At 45.9% G+C, this 23,385-nt stretch overlaps 1 protein-coding gene across 1 annotated transcript in view; it reads right to left on the bottom strand.

Annotated features, from left to right (window-relative positions):
* Positions 1–23,385, bottom strand: part of SHOC1 (shortage in chiasmata 1) — a 1,878,679-nt gene that overhangs the window by 1,154,172 nt on the left and 701,122 nt on the right. Inside the window, exon 13 of the mRNA XM_078676649.1 lies at positions 13,736–14,203. Within this exon, the coding sequence (XP_078532775.1) occupies positions 13,736–14,203 (468 nt within the window). The remainder of the gene's footprint in view (positions 1–13,735; positions 14,204–23,385) is intronic.

The following is a 23,385-nucleotide window of genomic DNA, read 5'->3' as shown; positions in this document are numbered from 1 at the left end:
AGTAAACCGGCTATAGATTGATGGGGAGATATTACCAAATGGAAACCTAAGGTTTCAGCCCCTGCAACATCATCCAAGTGGAGAAGCACACAGGAATAGGTGCTCTTAAAGATAATGGCTATGCCACCACCCCTGCCACTGGGGCGGTCTTTCCTGACCACTTGGTAGCCCCTAGGAATGGCTGAGGCAACTGCAGGATTAGATGAGTTACACAGCCATGTCTCTGTTAGAAATAAAAAATCCGGACTGACCTCTTCCAGCAATTCAAATATATTGAGGGTGTGCTTATGCATAGATCTGCTGTTAAGGAGCAGGCAAAGCAATTTACCTTCAGTCCTGGCTCTGTTCAAGTTAGAGAGCAGAGGAGAAGCTTGAGTCAGGGGATTACCAATAGAGTCAAAGGATAAGATTGGCGCCCAACCGCAATTGGAGCACAGTATTCCCTTAGGTATACTATAAGGGGGCAGTGGGGTGCAACAACTCACATCTTTGCTCCGTTCCCTTAGTCTATCTATAGAAAAGGTCCGTCGAGCACAGTACTTACAGACCCACCGGCAGCATTTCCAGCGCCAGAAACTTGCAGGACGCGGAAGGGCGTGGACGGGCGCGTACGGGCACAGACGGGCTTGCCCTAGGCGCGCCTTCGTGCGCCGGTGGCACGCCCGCTGCGCGTTCGCCCCAGCATGATTTTTAAAATCCACCCTCAATTAGCGCTAGCGCGCTGACCCCGGAAACGTGGTAGGCCCACTCACACAGACGGGCGCCACCGGAAGAGAGCAGAGGCAGTGTGCAACAAGGACAGTATGTTTAAAAAGTTAAAAGAAAGCGAGATTTAGGCTTTCATGTGTGCAAATAGGCTAAGCAGCAGTTTTGACCCTTCAAAAAATACAGCCACTATGACCACTCTTCTAGTGACTGACCAATAATTTATTCTGGACCAGGTGTTATGAGTCAACCCTATATATGTGACCTCTGTGCTAGAGGTGTGGTGAGGGTGCCAGATGTCAGTGAGATCATTGTCCGCCATAAGGGTGACAGTTGAGCTGCAACTCCCGGGTGCGGGCACAGAGAATCACTCGACCTGTCTTCAAGTGCATCTAAGACCACATTAGAGTCCCCTCCCCACAGCACCACTCCGAAGCCCATTGTGCCAGCTAGCCAGAAAACTTCAGCAAAAAATGCGGGGTCATCAATATTTGGGCCACAAACTGATATAAGCCTGACAGTATGACGAATCTGCCCAGCACATCACACAAATTGAGAGAGCGCAAGGGAGCCCCCTGCAGATTAGCACAGCCACTCCATACGAACAGTTTGAGTAACGGGAGACATGCGATTTGGCAAGCTAGCCGGTCCGCAGGTGAGCCTGAGTCAATTCAGGTAAGTGTAACTCCTGCAGCAGGCAGATGTCAATATCGTGTCGCTGCAGGCATGCTAGCACATGGCGCGCCTTGCGGCAACCGTTCAATACACGTACATTGCAGGTCAAGCATTTACTGGAGTGCATCAGTATTCAGGGGGATGGTGTGTCATGCATGCTGTGCAGCATACCCAGAGCAATTGCATCAGTGGTGATGAACAGCTGAATGACAAGGGAAAGAGGAGTCAGGTCAAAATAGAAAACAGTATCTGCACTTCGACCCCCTAATCAAGTCGACTGCCTCCATCACTCCCCCCGTACACAAAGGTAGGAGCATACATCGAATCAATGAAGGGAAACATTCCCAGAGGGCGACAAGAGGTCACAGCATACACCTAATCCACAGAAGGACAGAGAGTCCAGGAAGGGTAGGTATGAGGAAATGCTAGGGTAATGGGATGGCTGCCCCCATTGTCCTCAGTGTGAACTGTCATAATCAATCGGGTCAGCTGAGTTAGCCAGTAGGTTCTCCATACACAGCCTGGATGCAAGGGACCGCCCCAGCTCGTGGCCTAGACCGGGGGAGGACAACATGAATTTTATCTGGCGATTATACTTTGTCACTGAAGTGGCCACAGCTGGAACCCCCAGACAAGGGTGCAGGCCTGGCAGTTAGAGGGTCCATACCGCAAACATACTTGATAGCTGTCATGGGATTTGCAAAATTGTATGTTTTCACATGATGCAGAACGTAAAGCTTGGTCACGTAGGTCAAGGAGTATTTCGCACCAACTTTCTGCAGTGATCACTTTACTTGAAGGAATTTGCGACTGGAAGCCTGCACGGCCAATGTAAAATCTGGGAAGAGAGATACAGTGTTTCCCTGATACTGGAGAGGTCTGTGCTCTCTGGCAAGGTGCAGTGCAGTGTCCCAATAATTAAAAAGTTGGGCAATTGTCAGGCATTCTGGAGCTCCAGGAAGCACACGAGGGCCCAAGGACCAGTGTGCCCTCTCCACTATGAACATGGGGAGAGATAATCTCCAAAGAGCGAAAGCAGCATAATTTCTCCGTAAGTTTCCACATGATCTACCGCCATTGATTCAAAGGCACCCATAAAGCGCAAATGTGTGAGCACACCTCAATGTCCTCATTCTTGCTTTCAATAACTTCATGCACTCTTTCCATCTAGAGTAGTTGTTCACTAGCAGTATACTGTGTACCCTCAGCCTCCGACATGCAGCTCTCAAGCTGTTCAACACGCTCCTCATGTTTGTCTACTTTTTTCCTTTAGTCAATCAAATCTGTCAGTGAGGATGTTGACCTTCGAGTCAATGGTATTCAAGCTGTGTTTAAGATCTAGAAACATTGAATGGATGCTATGTGCATCCATGGGCTCTGCCCCAACCTGTCTATCTTGTCCATGGGCTGCAGTGTCTGACTATACAGTGCGTGTGAGGTGGCGCAGTGCAAAATAAAGTTTTGTTTGTTTGTTGTCATGCTTTCCAATAATGATAGTAAGAGAGTCCAAATCTAGCGCCACCCAGGGACACTAGCACCATGGAGGGTGAGTTGCGCTATGTACTTGGCCCAGATACTCTCAAGGTACAACCAGCAGGGGGCACAAGCAGACCCAGCCATCACCCACTCAAGGATGCATCCAGGGTGGGCCCAGAGCGTCCACTCAGCCAAGCTCAGGTGAGGGGGTTGAACTTGTGCCCTCAACTCAGGCTATAGCCAGCCTTTCGAGCTACACGCAGAAGACCCCGCAATAAGTGTGATATCTAGCGTTTCGAGCAACACGCAGAAGACCCCGCAATAATTCCATAGAGGACTCACACAACCTTCAAGGTGTAATCACAAGAACCAATGATGGTTTGATTGAAGCGCCGCCGAGTGCGCATACACGATATATCATCCAATTTTGCAGCATCATTAATAGAGCCAGAATCCCAAAACAAGCCAAGCAGAAACTACCGGACATAACGAAAAGCGACTTGGGTTTATTTTAAAATAAAAAAGAAACGCGTGCGGTTGTTCTTCAGCTTCAACCTAACCGCCGAAACGCTATTGAATTATCACCAATCGAATTATCACTAAGAGCGCATGCAGATTCAAGAAACACGAGCCAGCAGCTGCTTTAAGATTTCACGCGTTCATCACTACGCCATCTGCGCCCCCTGCCCACTTTTGAATTCCAATAGACTATCCTGTTTCATGTTTGAACAAAAGAAACTTTATTGATCACGCTGGGATCGATAAATAGTTGTCTTTGGTCCTGAGGAGAACGCCAGAACTAAGGTGGTTCGAAACGCGTAGACCATTTTTTTGTTGGATACCAAATAATTGAAACGTTGGAATAGATTGGGCTGATTGTGCAGTCAAAAAATATCTTTGTGATCTTTTGTTGACATGTAAAAGTGGTTCACTGCACATCTAAGTCATGACATTAGATCTTTGCATTGTTTGGTTGATGCTCCTTGGTCCTTTAGAGAATAAGAAAATTAATTCCCCTTCTTTTACCAAGGAGCCATGAAGGTGTGTATGTTTGAAGATCAGTGTGAATGAGTAATGAGTTTTGACTGGTGAAGCTTGAGTGTAAATATTGTGACACCTTTTCGGATGGGTCGGGTCTTGTGCATATAAGTTTATTCTTTCTTTAATTATATATTGTTCTTTAATCATTTGACGTAGTGTTTGTTCTATTTTGCTACATTGAATGGGAAATGTGTTGCTTATTTATTCACTCTTTGAAAAAAGAAGTAAGTTGTACAAAATAAAAAACTTTATTAAGTAAGACAGGTGGATACTGACTCAACGCTTTTTCGCCTTGCTAAGCAGGGACAACTAAATAGCAGTATGGGCATTTGTGGTTGTTTTTCTCTTCTTCTCAACTCAGGTGGGGCAGGTGCGGAAGCACAAAAATCTATCTGTGGCACAGTGCTGTTCACTGGGCCCCGACATACCGCAGACTGGTTCCCAAATGGGGGGCACAAGCAGGCCCGAGGCACAAGAGAAGCCAGCTTGCAGATTCAGCTCCGCCGTCTCAAGAATCTTACGCCGCAGATTCAGGCACAGCAAGCAACTTCCCCCGCAGCCCCCACCTCACCTCTCAATCGGCCCTAGGGCCATCTTGATCTGCTCACACAGCCTCAGCCAGCACAACTAAGAGGCCAGGCACCGTACCCTCAGCGGTAACAACACTCATCACCAGTCCGCAGCAAGGAGTCAGACGAACCTGGCGTGCAGAAGCATGAGTTCCGTGGCTGCTCAAGCAAGCCTTATCCGAGGCGGCGGTGGAATTTGGGTCACCCGCATTCCCCCCTCAACCAAGATGGCTCAAACAAACCTCTAGTCGACAGGGCAGCAATAGTAGTCAGAGCAAGAACAATGTCTCTGATTAGGCAAGATAAGTAACGGATATTGTTTCCTGGCCGACAGAGCCACACCATGCGGCAGCCATCTTGCAGTTGGGCTATTTAACACCCTCTGCTTGAATATAAGCTTAGTCTCCCAATAAAGAAGGCAATGATCAAATGCTGGGTTCAATTGAAGGATGGCATTGAACTCATCTTGTGTAATGCTCTGGTAGAAGCAATGGGGCGAAGTTTAAGTATCTTCAGTTGCCCTTTTGGTGGTCTAATCAAACCTGGTGCACAAAGGATGTCAAGGAATATGAAGAAAGGATACAAGGTACCAAACTATAAAAAAAGGCGGTATCAACTTGGTACTGAGAATTAGTAAACGCTGAGGAGGAGAAGCTGAAGATCCCGCTGCATGCCTGGGAAGGATATTTACCAAGCACAGAGCAATCCAATTTATGGTAAGTATGTCTATTTTTTCTTTACTCTACAGTGAATTCTACAACCCTAATGAAGAACCATTTATATACTTTGCATAGGATCTACCCACACCAAAAAAACTGACTAAGATCGCAGTAGGCGAAGTGCCCAGGTGCTAAAGATGGGAAGAGGAGGGCGCAAGTGATGTACAGATGTTTGTAAGCTGTTCCGCCTTAGGACATTTTAGCATGAAATAAGTAGCACAATTTCAGAAATCCTAGCAGTGAAGATAGAGGCAAGCCTTTATTTGATAATGTTTGGAGTCGATATGCAGTTAAAGGGTTGACTCGTATCAGCCTTAAAGAAATGCTTTTTATTAAAAAAAATGATACTTATTGCTCGGCAAGAGACTTAAGTAAATTGGTTGAAATCAGACCCGCAGGCCTCCCAAAACTGGTTAAGGACTGTAGAATATGTGTATGATGGACTTAAAGGGCCAGCATCATAGAAGGGGTAGTGATCTATGGTTGTGCTTTTTGACATGAAGGTCAAAAGCGCAATGATAGGGAAGTCCAAAATTATTAAGCCAATTGCTGTTAGAGGTATGCCTTTCAGGGAAGATTTCATCTGGCAATATCTTACATCAGGTGGTTGAGAGGCCTCTGGGCAACTTAACCTGAATGTGAATGAAGGCAAAAAAACATTTTAACTTGTCTTTATTGTATGCGCATACTAAAGTTCCTGGTTGTGGACAAATTGTACAACTAGGGGCCTCTAAGAAAAATTTAGATGTAACGGTGGGGTCATATTAATAATTCACAAAAGCCTTGCTACGCTGTCACTATTGCTTTATGTGAATTACCCAGGGTGCGGATTCTTGCCCTATGCCTGCTATGAGGACATGTAATGTACATCCCTTCAGATAACCATAAATATTATGGATCATGTATTACAGAGAACAGGACTAGACCTGTGTGCACATGCTGGACTAGCATGGTAACGGCCAAAAAAAGTGAAGATGCCAGTTCCACATTTAGTAAGGTATTCAGTGCAGACTTTACCACGCAGGAGACATTCCTGCCCCAAAGAGGAGCATCAGCAGCACAGCCTCTTCTAAGATTACAGGAGCAGGGAGCTGATGCAAGAGTGTGCCTTTTCCTGGCATTTGACTCACCGCTGCATCCCATGGAAGCTCGACGGCATCACCTGCCGCATTACTGGAGATCAACTGAACCGGGGTGATACTGTATTGTGCACGAGGACCACTCCAGATGAAAAGAAGAGGGTGGTCTAACGAGGCCAGCCGGAAAGTAGCAGCTTTTTTCAGAGGAACCCATCACATATGTGACAGAGGTTCACTGGTGAAGAGATGACGTGTGAGGATAAAACAGCAGAAGACAAAGAAGGATTTCTTTGTGACTGTCGTGCCCTGGACAGTGGGCACTAGGACCCTGCGCCATGAGTGGTGGGAGGGGGCCGAAACCGGACACCACTTCCGGTCAACAGACACGCACGGACACTCACACAGGAACTGACCAAGGGGCAGGAGGTAGAACGAGTGAGCTGTAAGACTAATAAAGACGTACCTGAATACTCATTGGTTTTCTGTCGTGATTTAAGATCGACGACATGACAACTGGCGACGTAGGTGCTACTGAAGCACACGCGTGTCCGGTCCCCGGCCGCAACAGGAGCAGTGAAGCGCAAAGCAAAGAAAATCACCTGGCAGCATCAAGATGCCGGGAAGGAGCCTCTGACACCCCCGAACAAGCACGTAGAGCGTGAGGAACTGGAAATATCGCGCGAGCTCTTGCGAGAACGAGAGCAGCCATTTAAGAGTCAGGATGATTGACCAATCAGCGCTGCAGAAACCCGGGCGGCCATTTTGAGATCAGGCAATGCCCGGATTGGCCTGGAAATCGCGCAAGATTTCGGCGGCCATTTTAAAGTCAGGAAAATTAACCAATAAGGGAGCTGGAGAGGCCAGCGGCCATCTTAGAGCCAGGAAAACGATGACAATTGAATGGAAGTGCCGATAAGAGCACAGAAAGAAGAAAACAAACACAAGCAAATGCTCAATAAAAGCAGGAGGAATTAAAAGAGGGAAAGATAAGAGGTTCAAGAGTTAAAATACTGACCTAACAAAAAGAGAAGCAAATAAAAAGGAAAAAGAAAACAAGTACAAGAGCCAATAAGAGCACAGAAGGAAGAAAACAAGCACAAGCAAATACAAAGAAAAGCTGGGGAAAAAAAAGAAAAAAAAAGAAGGAAAGGAAAGAAAAAAAACAAATGAAGAAGCATCGAAGAAGAGCTGCTGACCCAAAGATGACTGAACAAAAGAGTGAGAAATAGAGCGCCCAATACCGCAGCCCTCTCCCATTCAATTTATCAGAACCGCAAGTAGGGATCAGATGGGAGCGATGGATTAGAAAATTTGAGCGGTACATGCGGGCCACAGATGTAACAGAGGCCAAACAACTGGATCTGTTCCTAAATCTGGTAGGCGATGAAGTAGACGACCTACTAGTAACGCTACCAGAAGACGAGACGTCGACATACAAAGGGCTAATAAAATGTCTCACAAGCAAATTCGATCCACAGAGAAATATTGACTTTGAGAGATACACTTTCACAATAGCATTTCAGCACATGGATGAATCTCTGGATGATTTCGCGACACGACTGCGCAAGCTAGTGACACACTGTGAATTTGACAAGTTCGACAATGAACAAGCGATTCGCCTGTGCATCATTGAAGGATGTCGTGACACAGACTTCCGCGCAAGGATTCTAAAGGAACCAACCTCACTGGAGGAAATCCTGTGGATGTATGACATTACAACGCATGCATTTACATCGCATGCCTTTACAACGTAATTATTACAACGCAGTCCATTACAACGCATAGTGCTTTGGGGTGCTGGATAGTGAATAGTTTAATTTACTATTCCAACTCCAGTCCCCGTGGACACTAGGGAAGATTATTGGATAGTAAATTAACCTATTCCCTATCCTAGAGCGCCCCCCAGAGCAATGCGTTGTAATAGTTTGCGTTGTAATGGTTGCGTTGTAAAGGCTCTGCGATGTAAAAGTTGCGTTGTAAGTGTTGTTCACCAAATCCTGTCATTGGCAAGGGCCGAAGCAAGGGCAACGGTGCATGCGAAGCAGATGGAGCGGGGCAAAGAACGGCGAATAGAACAAGCACACTGCATGGCGGAGAACAACCGCAATTGGAAGAAAGGGCACAATGAACAGGCGGCAAAGAGGCAACCTGAAATGACCTGTTACAGATGCGGACTTGAATTCCCACACAAAGGTGCGTGCCCGGCAATGGGCCAGACATGCAGGAAATGCAATAGGAGCAAGCACTTTGCCAGTGCATGCCTGGGACTGCAGTTCAGAAGTGAGAGAGGAAGACCGGGAAGAACGAGTGCGACGACGAGCAGGCATGTCAGGCACGTGGAAACAACAAACAGAAGCTCATCGGCTGATTCAGGGGAAGAAGAGGAAGAAGAAAAGGTAGAACGCCTATACCTCATGTCCGACGCTGTTGCCATGCCCACTGAGGAAGACACGAGTCGAGAAAGCATCCACTTGGTGAACAAAAATGAAGTAAAGAAAACAGAGACCGTGACCATAGACGTGGGGCCACACAAAACACGGTTCGTACTAGACAGCGGAGCAACATGCAACATCATGTGTGAATTCGAATATTAGAAGATGGAAGTAAAGCCCGTGCTAATGCCATCCAGAGTTGATGTATTCACGTGGGGATCAAGAAAACCAGTGATGAACATGGGAAAGTTCACAGAGAACTTGACATATAAAGGAATAACAATAAAAGAAGACATACATGTACTGAAGGGTGACATTCCGGCACCGTGCCTACTGAGCAATGTCACAGTGCAGGTAATGGGCCTCCTCGAAATGACATACCACATGTCTGAGAAGAAAAACATCCTGCGAGAGTATCCTGGACTCCTCCAGCGACTAGGGAAGCTAAAAGGACGACAAATTACACTGCACTTCAATGAAGCAGTAAAGCCAGTGGCTCAACATCACCGGCGAGTACCAATACACCTCCAACCTCAAGTAGAGGAAGAAATTGAAGCATTGCTAAGTCAGGACATCATAGAGCCAGCGGAAGGACCGACGCCATTGGTGCCACCAATAGTGGCAGTGCTCAAGAAAAACACATCCAAAATTTGCATCTGTGTCGACATGAGCATACCGAACACAGCAATTGAACGTGAAAGAGACCCTGGACCACACCTCGACGACATGATCAGCTACCTGACAGGCACACAACGTTTCTCAAAGCTGGACGTGTGCAAAGGATATCATCAGCTAGAACTTGACCCTCAGTCCAGATACATCACGACATTTTCCACACACATGGGTCTTTTCCGATACAAGCGTCTGAGCTTTGGAATATCATCGGCTGCTGAAATATTCCAAAAGACAATACGGCAAGTAATAAGGCCGACAAAAAAAAGTCTGAACTACAATGACAACATTCTGGTGTTCGGCAAATCAGATCATGAACACGACAAAGCACTACGGGACGTATGCTCCCAGCTAGAACAAGCAGGGCTGACGCTAAATAAGGACAAGTGCGAAATTGGGCGAGACAAATTGGTGTTCTTTGGACACATTTTCTCTAAAAAAGGGGTGCGACCAGATCCTAGCAAAGTGGACACACTAGAAAAAGCAAAGCATCCAAGCGATGTTGCAGATGTCAGGTCATTCCTCGGCCTTGCTAGCTACTGCGCAAGATACATAAAATACTTTGCCACAGTGAGCACGCCCCTGAGGGAACTGACCAAACAAGGCCAGACTTTTGCGTGGACAGAAGAGTGCAACAAAGCATTTGAAGCGATCAGACAAGCAGTGACAGCAGTAGACCACCTTGCATACTTTGATCCTTTGCTGTGCATAGAATTGACGATGGACGCCAGCCCGGTGGGGTTGGGAGCGATACTGGCACAACACAGACCAGGCAAAGATTCACCAAGGTGCATAGTAGCCTACGGAAGCAAGAGCCTGTCCGACATCGAGAGGGCATACTCTCAGCCGGAGAAAGAGAGTCTGGCAGTAGTGTGGGCATGTGAGCACTATCACATGTTCATATATGGAAAACCATTCATAATAATAACAGATCACCAGGCACTGGTAACGATCTATGGAAACCCTAATGTAAAAATACCGCCCGAATAGAGAGATGGGGAGTAAGACTCATGGACTACAACTTCAAGATCATACACAAACCAGGAAAAGAACACAACCCGGCAGACTACATGCCAAGGCACCCTCTGCCACACGCACTTGAGGCAACATCAATGGCGGAAGAGTACCTGAACTTTGTACTAAAACACAACACTCCGGCATCAATAAAGATGGAAGAATTGGAAAAAGAAACGAAATGGGATCCAACGATGCAAGCGATCAAGACGGTGACAAGACAACAGAGGTGGAGGCATGTCAACAACAACATCATCATGGTGGAGTCGCAATCGCACACTGCGATGTCTGTCAAGTGACAGGAAAGCCAACAAAGCCGGAACCATTACAGATGTCAGAACTGCCGAAGGCAGTGTGGACCAAACTGGCAGCCGATTTCTATGGGTCCCTGGAGACAGGAAACTACCTGCTGGTGATAATTGACGAATTTTCCAGATTTCCTATTGTGCGGCAAGTGGCGTCAACATCAGCAAACGCGACGCTGCCAGTTATGGATAACGTTTTCGCAGCGTGGGGCTCCCCACAAACTCTTAAGACTGACAATGGTCCGCCCTTCTCAGGGGAGGAGTTCAGAAAATTCATGGACTACCGAGGGATCCGCCACTGGAAAATAACACCGATATGGCCACAGGCAAATGGCATGGCAGAGAGGTTCACGGGTACAATAAAAAAGGCTGTGCAATGAGCTAAGCTGACACAGATATCGATAGGGCAGGCACTGTGCCAAGTACTAAGAGACTACAGAAACACTCCTCACAGCTCCACAGGAAAGTGCCCCGCTGAGCTAGTGCTAGGCCGTTTGAGCAGGACGAGGATACCGCAGATGGAGGAGGTAGCAAAGAAAGAGCGAGGCAGCATTGGCACTAAAGACAAAGACAAAACCAAAGGTGGTGATGGACGGAGCGTTGACAAAACAAGCACTCACCCCCAGTCAACTGATCTGGGTTTAATCCATCACCGTTCTTTAGCCCACTCTGCCACCCCAGTTCAGACATGGCCATTTGCAAATCAGTCTGACCCTGTGCCTCATGGGAACAGTCCAGCCCGAACTGCCAAGCCATGCCTTCCCTGGACCGGAAACAAGCTTCCGAGGACCGGTTTCTGGCATTACAACCGTCTTCAGCCCGTCTTGCTTGAATCCAGTGGCAAAGTGAGCAAGGGACTCACGTCTGAGCATACCCTGCCAATTTATGGCGAACAAAGCAAAATCAAAGGTGGTGATGGACGGAGCGTTGACAAAACAAGCACTCACCCCCAGTCAACTGATCTGGGTTTAATCCATCACCGTTCTTTAGCTCACTCTGCCACCCCGGTTAAGCCATGGTCATTTGCAAATCAGTCTGACCCTGTGCCTCATGGGAACAGTCCAGCCCGAACTGCCAAGCCATGCCTTCGCTGGACCGGAAACAAGCTTCCGAGGACCGGTTTCTGGCATTACAGCCGTCTTCAGCCCGGCTTGCTTGAATCCAGTGGCAAAGTGAGCAAGGGACTCACGTCTGAGCATACCCTGCCTACTTATGGAGAACAAAGCAAAACCAAAGGTGGTGATGGACGGAGCGTTGACAATACAAGCACTCACCCCCAGTCAACTGATCTGGGCTTAATCCACCACCCCCTTTTGTACCAACAAAGACAAAGAAGCAAAGGTAAAAATTAAGACATATGCCGACGTAAGGAGGCATGCCACTCCGGCGCAACTAAAGCAAGGGGACAAAGTGGTAGGGCGGCAAAGACAGCTGAGGAAGTCAGACAGCCCGTTCTCGAAGGATCCGCCGACGGTGACTGAAGTGAAAGGGCCCATGATAACAGCATCAGCAGGGCATTACCACATCACAAGAAATAGCTCACACTTCAAGGAATTGAAGATCGAAGAAGAAGTCAAGCAGAAACCCATGCTGGGGGACACCGGACAGGACGAATGTGTACAAATGGACAAAGGAGAGACACGGCAGAGAAGGGAATGAAGGAGGCCAAAGCGACTGATCGAAGAGATGTGATGTGAAGAGGTTCATCTCTCTCTCTCTCTCTCTCTCTCTCTCTCTGTCAGTGACAACAGGTAGTGTCACAACTATGTTTGTTTTGCAACAAAGGGAGAGATGTTGTGCCCTGGACAGTGGGCACTAGGACTCTGAGCCATGAGTGGTGGGAGGGGGCCGAAACAATACACCACTTCCGGTCAACAGACACGCACGGACACTCACACAGGAACTGACCAAGGGGCAGGAGGTAGAACGAGTGAGCTGTAAGACTAATAAAGACGTACCTGAATACTCATTGGTTTTCTGTCGTGATTGAAGATCGATGACACGACAGTGACAAGAGTTGGGAAAGAGTTTTAGCCACCCCAAGACGTAAAAAGGGCCAAAAAAGACAGGCTGGCTTCGTCTGAGACAATCTTAAGGAACCTAGAGAAGGTAAAAAAATACACAGTGGAATCTCGGTTGGGTTGGGTTGGATTGGGTTGGGTTGGCAGAGTTAAAGGCACTGACGTTAAAAGTCAGTTGGACCTCATGGCCATGAAACTGAAAAACCAGGCAAAGTAACAGGAGGTGACAGAGTTGCTGTTGACATTGAAGGTTAGGACTAACACCTTAAAGTATGCAAAAACACCACCAAAGGAATTCCGTGATGATCCTTTGAGCAAACAAGAATAGGCCATTATCAGGTCTTCTCAATCTTAATATCGCTGCTATATGGACTCTGACAAAGGAGCACTCAATCCTGCCTTAGTTATGTGAAGTAGAGCCTCAATTATTAGGTGTGTTTTTTTTATAAAAATGGGATTTTGTCATTTATTCTGGTTGTAGGCAGAATACTGCTATTTCTGGATTATTACTCTCACACCCTGTACAGACAGAGAAACATCAAGCACTGTGGGAACTGAGGTATTCCAAGGTGGCCTACAGTATGTTTTTTAAAACATAGGTGTAGCACAGAACTTCCATAAGAGTGTTAAAGACACAACAGAGGTGGCATAATCTTCAAATGCTAGTTGTGGTGTGTGTGCCAGGAAAGGTTTTCTGAGAGACTTGCTGATCAGGGGAGTAATGTGTAATTTCTCTTTTTGCTTTCTGCATTTTCCCCTCTTAGTACTTCTTCCCTATCTTTAGCTGTACATCTGCATTTTCCCCTCCAACATTCGCACCTCCTCCGTCCTCATTCCTTCCCTAATCCCAGGGTCCTGTCTTTCCTGAGGAGTTTGATCCTATATTGTTAACTGCTTGAAGTTGGGTGTGATAAAATAATATATAACATGAATATTTCACTTTTGCTGAAGCCAGAGTGTGTTGTTGAGGGGCACGGTTGACAAAGGGTGCTGTTATATATACATTTAGAATAAATGGAACACTTACCAAGTCCAGGATTTCCATGGGTAACCTTTTGCTCTGCCTTCAATGACTTTTGTTTAGTTCTGAGCATAATAAAGCTGGTTAGGGGGTCAGGATCATCTACATATTTTCTATCTGATCTGCAACTGAGGTTTTTCCAGCTTTCTGATGAACTTGGTGAATCCCTAGACTCAGTTGCTGTAGCTCTTTTGTGTGCCACCTGTTCACTTGCCTTCTTTTCTTGAGTGGGAACGGATGCTGATATTACTGATATATTTTGCAACTTCCATTCACTTCCTTCATTGTTGTCAAACTCGCTTACATTGTGAGGGCTAACGCTGACTGCAGCTGGAGGCTCTTGTTTGTTGCAATCGTCCTGCTTATCTGACTTTACAGGTGAGTGTGGACAACAGGGTGCCTGTTTATTGTTTAGCTCTGAACAAACAGGAACAGCTCTTTGTGGACTGCAGTAGTCTTCCACGTCAAGCATTACTGAAATATAGATTATATTAAAACAATGAATAAAGAGTGCTAGCAAACTAAAAGGAACTCAATTACATTACTTTTTATGAGAAAAAAGAGTTACTTACAAATGGCAATGATCTTCCGGGTGGATACCCTATCTAAGAACAGAATACTTACCTCATGACTATTCTCAAGACACCAGACTTGCTCCCAATAACTTTGGAATACCTCTCCTACGTGAACAGGTGGAGCCATGTCTCCAAGTCAGCTCTAGATGTGACATTACCGGGCCATATATAGGGCCTGGAGCTCTGATGTTTGATGGACCTGGTGAATACAACGCACAACAAAACCCACCCACTGCATGGTAACCTATGCTCAGAGTGGGGATGTGGGTAGGTTCAGTGAGGAATTTGCTGGAAGACCAAAAAGATTGTTACTAAAGGTAAGCAACATTTTCTTCTGATTGATACTTCTGCCGGCGGATTTCTCACCTCATGATTCTAATACCAAAAAGCAGTACCCCGTGAAGGAGGGTCTGAGGATAAACAATAGCTAGACTCAGTCACTGCCATCCAACCTCACGTGTTGGCAGACAAAAGTGCGGACACAGACTGCAACTCAAGATAGCTGAGCAAACAGCAACATCAACAAAGCAAGGCAGAAGACTTTCGGCCCCACACCTGAGCACTAGCCCAACCCAAACAAAGTAACACTTGGAAGAAAAAGTAAAACGCCTTGACATCAGCAATCAATACCTCAATTCCAGTGGGATTGGCAGCGAAGCCATCAAAGGCAATGAAAATGAAATGCCCCCCCCCCCCAAAAAAGGAAGACAACCATGTTCCAGACGTTCAGCACATGAACGGAAAGGAGGCAAGGACAAAGGAAGGTCAAAATAAAACATCTAAGCACAGACACAATTTGTAGACATCAAACAACACCAGAAGGGCCCCATGACAGACTGAAGGACAGCATAAAACTCAAGACATGACTCTACCAGCCTATCACAGGATTCAACGACCAAAACAATACAGGGCGGAGGAACACAACCTACCAAATTTCAAAACAAGGAGGTCCTCCCTTAAAAATATCGAAACGACTAATTTAAGTATCTATCACGAGTATTAATTGTGGGAAGGACAAAGAAACAAGCCAAACCATGGCACCTCATGCCCGCGCAAGAAAGCTCGACCAACCACAGGACGCCACCAAGAACTAGGGCATGGTTTCCAACAAAGTGAGGGACAAATGAGTTGAAAACACTGGGGTTAACACCAGACGTAATACCCTTCTTACCACAACACACTGCACTAGACTGGTGCAAAGGAACATGAAGCCAACCAGACGGAACCACAGATGCTGCACCAGGAGTCGCCCAAGAAACAATGTCCCCTTCAGTGCTAGCGAATGCATGAAGACTACACAGATGTACAACAGACGAGCCTCTCCTAAATGGCCAAGTCCTCCGGTAACCATCAGCCTCCTGATACAGTCTCTGCAACTTACTTACCAGAGAAACAAGCTCTACAGAAGAGGACGGAAAGTGCCCATACATACTGTGACTTTCCAGGACCTGGAGCAGCCCTAGGGCATCCGCAGCCTCGCCCGCATTGTTTTTTTGAATTATAAAGTAGTGTGTCCTGGTGCCCACCCTGGTCATGCCACAATTTGTCTCATTTCTTTTTCTTATGGGGGGTGCCCATCCAGGGCACCCCAGAGTGCGTCCCTCTTTGGGGGCTATGGGAGGGGAGTCCCAGGGTCTCTGTTGCCCCGCCAGGTACCCTGCTTGCATCCATCGTAGGTTCAGCAGGAGCCAGCATTGCTCTAACCCCGCAGGACCAGTTTTCTTTTGCTCCCATGGAGTGGGAGCAATGAAAGCATTTCCCTGCCCGAGAGTGTGACTGGGAAATATTTTGCCTTCCCATGGAGCGGGAGAAGCTTTGTGATCCAGCTCTGTGGAAGAACTTTGCACTTTCCCAGCCTACAGCTGTTGGCAGTGAAATAGATGGTCTCCTGGGAGTGGGGGACCCCGGGACACGGTCACTGAGTTGGCCCCAAGGAATGGGGTTCCTGACACCTCTCATGGCTCAAATATGGAGCCACATGGCACCCTCCCCTTTATTTAAATTACCAGCCCCTGGAAATGGAGTCCCCAGGGCCCCTTAGAGACTTAGGAAAGGGGAGCCACGGCCCCCCCTTCCTTTAACTAAGATACCAGTCTGGGGGATGGGGGTCACTAAGGCATCCTGGGGAGGCACTAACTGTGTAAACGAGTGCTAATTTGAAGATCTGGCCGACGGAGAGGGCTGGGGCTTGGTATACAGACTATGGCCCGGAGATTGCAGGAGCCTCGGGGATGGCACCTGGACTGAAGGCGAGTGGGCCCTGACTGAAAGGAGCTGACCAAGGCCCTCTTCCTCATCAGTTCTTGCCTGTTCCCCTCCCCCTCTTGCCCCTTGGGGAGACCTCTGCGGATTTGGATCAGAAAATGGACAACATTAACACAGAAGTGAACTTGCTGCGTGCAGACCTTCAGGGCATCTCGGAACGCTTGCAGGAGACTGAAGATAAGGTCAAGGTTCTCACACAAGAAGTAAAAAATTTGACCGACAATGTGCGTGCTCTCTCATGGCGCACCGGCCGCTGCGATGAGCACCTAGAAGATGTGGAGGGGAGATCTAGACACTTCAACTTGCGGTTTGTCGGGTTTTCAGAGCCGGCTGAGTGAGAATCCACGGAACTATTTCTTGAACACTGGCTCCATGACCTGATGGGAGCAGGGACCCTGTTGAATTTCTTTGTGATAGAAAAGGCCTATTGGGCGCTAGTCCCATGCCCCCGCCTTGACCCACACCGAGCGCCATCATTATTAAGGTTCTCAACTATAGAGACCTGTACAACATCCTACAATGGGCCAGGAAGAACATGGACCCCAGATCCGAGGGGAGCCCGATACATATTTTCACAGATTACACCTGCAGGGTTCTGGCCCAAAGAAAATCCTTCCAGGCTGTCAAACAAAAGTTGTGGACACTCAACCTACGCTACATGCTCCTATTTCCGGCTAAGTTGCAGATTTTGAAAGGGGGTTTGCATTCCCGGAGGAGGCCTGACACTGACTGGAACGACTGGAGACCCCCATGCCTAGCCGGATCCTTAAAGCAGACACACAAGGAATGAGGCCTAGAAAAAGACCCAATAGTTTGGCCGAGGGATGGAGATGGGGAATGAAACACAGCACAGACACTCAGCGCTTCAAGGTGCAGTCAGACAGCACCCTTGATTTGTTGCGGGGGGCTCCCACACATCAAGATGAAACGGAGTAACCGCATTGCAGGCGTCATCATTGACCCCAGCCTTGTGGCGCTCTTGAAGCTGAAAATCATCCAAGGTAGATGGGGGAGAATGTTTTTTGGCCGGGGAGGGGAGGGATTGCACCCCTGCATTAGACTGTATCCTGGAACGATGCCGGCAGGGATGCTAAAAACCATCATCTAGTAAGATGAACAGAAGATGTTTGGGGCAATCGAGCAAGGTATTGGGCGCCACTTAACCTTCCCTGACTCAGTTCAGAGGACGATAGAGGGATTGCTGTGGTGGTCAGTCCCTCTCCGGCTGAGTGCGACCTCATGAGTGAATGCCACAGGTGGAGGGGCGGGTCAGACTCCTCCTGCTTTTAGACTTTTCTTTAGATCTTTGTAGAATATCCTTGTGGCCGGGGGTTATGCCATAAACCAGAATCCCTGAGTGAAGGGTTGGATAGTCATCAGTTTTGGTTATATTTAGGTGTTTACCCAGGGGAAGGGAGTGGGAGTAGGGGGAGACTAAGTTACGTTCTAAGCAGTTGTAGGCCCAAAGCATTGCGACTGAATAGGAAGACTGTATGGAAGAGCATGTGGGTTGTTGTAAGGAGGGGGACAGAGGGGACTCCTGACCCTAGTGGGAGGGGGTTGAGGCGACTGGGATACCCGGACACATGGTAGGCGGGGTGAAACTCATCCCCTGGCACTTCAGAGGCCTGCTCTACTACACCAAGCGATACAGTGTACACACCTACCTGCAACATTATGGGGCAGCCATAGCCATGTTGCAGGAGACCCACATGGTCGATGAGGAAGCTGCTAAGCTTAAGAAGAAGTGGCAGAGTCAACTATACTCCTCCACTTACTCAACATACACTAGGGGTGAATCTAGATGGGTAGATCTGGGTGTGCCCTTTCAGTATAGAGAGACCCAGGCAGTTGTGGACATATCTTACTCTACGGACTCCTAGATGGCAGGGAAGTCTGATTGTTGAATGTCTATGCCCCTAACCAGGATCGCAGAGAGCATTTCTTAATGCTCTCCAACCTCTTGACTCTACACTTAGGAATTTCTTTGATTTGGGTAGGCGATTTAAACTGCATCTTGGTCGGCCAGCTTGACCATAGTACCCCAAGAGCACTGGCCAAGCCTGCCATGGCAGAAGTATTGATCAAAGTCATGGGGCAGGTAGACTGCATTCGTACTCTCCACCCTACAAAATGTAAGTTCACTTATTATTATGCAGTGCATCAAATGTATAGCAGACTGGCTAGGATACTGGTGTCCTCAAAACTGTGCAATGGCATACAGAAGGTAAAAGGATAGGATAGGATAATATTTGTAAAGCGCACTATACCAGGAGGTGTCAAGGTGCTAGAACACCTGGATAGATTTCTATCAGACTATGCACCAGTACTCCTCCCATACACCTGGGCTTGTCTTCGACCTGCTGTGCCTACCTGGCGACCCCAGCCGAACTCTCTGAGAGATCGGCTTTTAGATCAGACCATAAAGAGGTAATCAGTGGTTACTTCACTGACAACTGGGAGATAGCCTACAAAAGAGCACTTAACTGGGATGCGCTCAAAGTTGTCCTACATGGGGAACGTCTAACAAGGACATATGGAGTCAAACGCATGCCACGGGGGAACTCAGGGAACAAGAGCAGAAACTAACTAACCTGCAATGCAACAACTCAGGCAATCCCTCTGCTGAAAAGTAAATGCAGGTGGCGAGGCGTACCTTAGAGGAAATCTGGGACAACCTGGATAACGTTAGGACCCCTAAATGCCTTCTGTGCATACCGAAAGTCTTAATGTTAGGATTTTTCTCAGTTTAGGAGTAGTTAAGTTAGGACTCCTAACTTTAGGATTCCTAAACTGAGAAAAATCCTAACTTTAAGACTTTCGGTATTCACAGAAGGCATTTAGGAGTTCTAAAGTTAGGACTCCTAACTTCTGTGAATACCGAAATGAGCAAGTGCCTTCTGTGAATACCAAAATGGTAGTAAGTTTAGGATTTTGTCTTAAGTTAGTTCTGTGAATCGGGACCTATGAGGTTACATGGCTTGAGGGTTAAAGCATAATCCAGTCGAAATGATGTTTTACATAGAATTGTGACACATCCAAGATACCAGAACTCTCATATGCTAATTAAGGGATTCAAAGTTACTTGCTTATGTCTATTGCTGGAATCTTCAGACAGATGATCATTCGTATGCGTTTTTACGTTCTTTCTTCAGCTAAATTCAGATGTGGTTGCAAATGCTTTGACAATGATCCAGAGGTTTGCAAACTTTACACATCTGAATCAAGATTAATTTAAATGCATTTTATGTTGTTGCCTCATATTGATGTGTGAAAGAAGACTTCTTACGTCAAGAAGGAGGCCATTCATTTTGTTACAAACAATAACTGTCCTCGGGTGTTCAGTCACAGAGCCAAATATTTACACTTGAAGGCTTATTTATGAGAGGCTTGCATCGCCAGAGCATCAGTTTTCTTCTCAACCATATTTATGAGGCCATGCAAAGCCATTTTGCATGGCCTAATAGACATGGAGTAAGACAAAGCAGCAGATATTGCTGGGTTGCCTTACTCTGCACCAGTGAGGCGTTTCATGGACATCGAGGTGAGTGTTCCCACGCAACACCCATGGATTTTGACTCTGTCCCAAAATTAATCACGTAAACCTGGGGCAATGGCAAAACCTTACGCCTCTCCAGAGCAGGCATAACGAGGAGAAATAATTTTATTTCTCCTAATTTTTTCTTCTTTCCATGTGCATAGAAGGAGGAAAATGCCTCTTAGGATTGTTTTTGGAATGGAAGGTAGAAATACTAGAACTCGCTGAGTTCTCTGATTGGTTGGCTCATTTGTTAGTGGCAAGGAAGTCTAATGGCAAGTTGAGGTTATATTTGGACTTAAGAAATTTAAACAAGAACCTTTTAGAAGTTCAATTTCACCTGTGGAAAATGTATGAGATGTTATCCATGACCAAGGGTGTAAAGTGGTTCAGTATAAATGACCTTATTTCAGCCTCGCACCAGGGGGTAGATGTATCAAGTCGTTTGCGATTCGCAAAGGCCGGAATTCACAGAATTCCGTCGTTTGCGAATCGCAAATGTTCTTTTTGCATGTTTTGTCATGTAACAAAAAATCGCAAAATAAAGAATCGCAAAAATTTGCGATTCCTTATTTTGCTTAAGCATTTAAGGAATCACATTTTTGCGATTCCTTAAATGCTATGTATGTAGCATTTTGGAATTGCGAATTTAGGTTAAGAAATCGCAAATTACCACCAACTTGTAGTTGGTGGTAATTTGCAAATTCTTTTAAAAATGCACAATTTGGCTTTTGTGAAGGTGGCATGTGATGCACATACATGCCCATAGGGCATGTATGTGCACCATATGCACACACATGTACATTTCAGGGGTGCAGCAGGGTGTTCTTGAGACACCCCTGCACCCTTGAAATTATTCTCAATTTGCGATTAGCAAATTGCGAATCGCAAATAGAGAAGTATTTCACAATCATTCCTATGGGCCTCCTGGCCCATAGGAATGAATGGGAAATTATTCCTTAATTGCGAATTCGCAAATTGCAAATTCGCATATAAGGAAGAATCGGAAATAGCTAAAAAATAGCGAATTTCTACTTACATCCCATTTTGCGATTTCTAAATAGCGATTCCTTAAAAATCGCTATTTAGAAATCGCAAAAGGGTATGTTGATACATCTACCCCAAAGTTCCTTTACATCCAGAGAGTAAAAGGCTAACAGTGTTTATGACTGTATTTCGTTGCTGCAAATTTGCTAGAGCACCATTTTGATTTCCTTCAGTTAGGGCGTTGTTCCAAAGATTAATGCATGAACTGTTTAAGGGAAGGAAGAAAGTGATATTCTTCTGGGACAGCATTTTAGTCATGGTCAAAATTAATTCGGAACATGATAAAACTTATCTACAAATATTAGACGTTTTAAATGAAAATGGCCATACAGCTGAATGTAGTAAATGTAACATTTTTAAACAAAAGGTTACATATCTAGGCCATGAAGTAAGTGGAGATAGCATAAAACCAAAGGCAGAATTAGTAGAATGCCTGAAGAATTCACCCTCTCCTAAGAACAAGGGTGAGGCGAGGGCATTTTTGGGCCGTGCTGAGTTTGATTCCAAATTAGTTAATAACTACTCTAGTAAAACGTATCCAATTCAGCAACTCCTAAAACTGAAAAACAAATTTAAATGGTCTGATGAATGTCAGAGAGTATTCCAGGAATTGAAAGATACTTTTCACAATGAACCACCTGTGCAAGGTTTTAACACAGCCTTTAGAAGTACTGTCTGAGTGAGGATTGAGGGCAGCATTGAAACAAATTGACTCTGATGAGAAAGAAAATGTCGTTGCTTTTGCATCCCGTTCACTCTTACCCATAGAGGAGAAGTAAGTATTCAGTCATCGAGAGAGAGGTACTTGTATGCCCCTAATGGGTGTGGAACATTTTAAACAGTACATCTGGGGTACTCGTGTAACCCTACAAAGTGATCACCGGCCCCTTACAAACGTTCTGATCATGGGTAATTGTATAATGCATTCCCATGTTTGGCATGGATGTCAATAAGATTGTTAGGATTCAATTATACTCTTCAATGTGTGCATGGGGTTAAAAACAGGATTGCAGATTTCCTCAGTTGTCTTCCATTACCACTGAAGTATGCTACCAAGAGTGAATTTGAGGAATGTCGAGTTGCAGATATTTTTAAAGATGAAAATGGCATTGTACAAGAGGATTGGATGAGTGCGCAGGAGAAGGATCCCATTTTAAGCCAAATGTCAAAATGGGTCATAAAAGGATGACTGGAAATACAGTTAAGGAACGAATTACAAATCTTTTTGGAGTTAAGGCAATAACTTTCCGTCTTAGATGGGAACATCTTGAGAAATGGTAAATTGGTGCCCCCTTAAGCCTTAGAGAGAAACTACTAACAATTTGTCATTAGGGACAACTAGAAATTACTACAACTAAATCTAGAGTGAAACACTCACACTAGTGGCCAGGTATGGCTAGGACCATTGAGAAATTGGTTAGGAATTGCATGTTGAGTAATAATGCAGACACAACCTACCATGAAACCCCCTTTATGTCCAGTTAATGCTGCAAACATTCCATGAGAAAAAAGTATTGTAAATATCATGGATCTGAAAAATGGAAACTTACGCAGACATTTCTTGTTGTTATGACTGATTATTTCTCAAAGGGGCCAGAAGTTGAAATTGATTCAAAGGCAGGCTCGGAAGCCATTTTAAATTAGTATGGTTGCCTAAAATAATTATTATTGATAATGGACCACAATTTATGTCTGAATCTTTAAGTCACTTGTAAAGAAGATTGGATCATTCATAGAACTACATTTATATACCATCCTGCTGGAAAGGATGTAGTGGAGCGCTTTAACCGTGTTATAAAGGGTACCATACAGCTTGCTAATTATGCAAATTTGAATTGGAGCAAGGAGGTTATGAGCATGGTATGAGCGTACAGGATAACACCTTGTGTAATAACAAGGTATAGTCCTTTTGAAATAACAGTGGTTACTAAATACAACTTAGGCAGGATGGCTGAGTCTAGGGGAGTAAACTGCTCACCTACAAACATTAGGAAAAAAAAGCGCTCAGGATGCATACACAGAGTGTAATGATAATAAACACAAATGCAAGCAGTATGTTGTGAAGGTGGATGATTAGGTGAAAGTGAGGATATCTAGACTAGAAAAGAGAAGGAAAATTTAAAAAACCTTTACAGATAGAGAAGAGATTGTGCAACTCGCTTCTTCTAAGTGATGGATAAGTGTGGATTTTCAGCCATATTTCCTTACGCAGCAATTGTGTCGTTAAGGAA

Source organism: Lissotriton helveticus, chromosome 2_1 (assembly GCF_964261635.1).
Source record: "Lissotriton helveticus chromosome 2_1, aLisHel1.1, whole genome shotgun sequence".
Classification (NCBI taxonomy): domain Eukaryota; kingdom Metazoa; phylum Chordata; class Amphibia; order Caudata; family Salamandridae; genus Lissotriton; species Lissotriton helveticus.
This window is presented reverse-complemented; position numbering and strand designations above follow the sequence as displayed.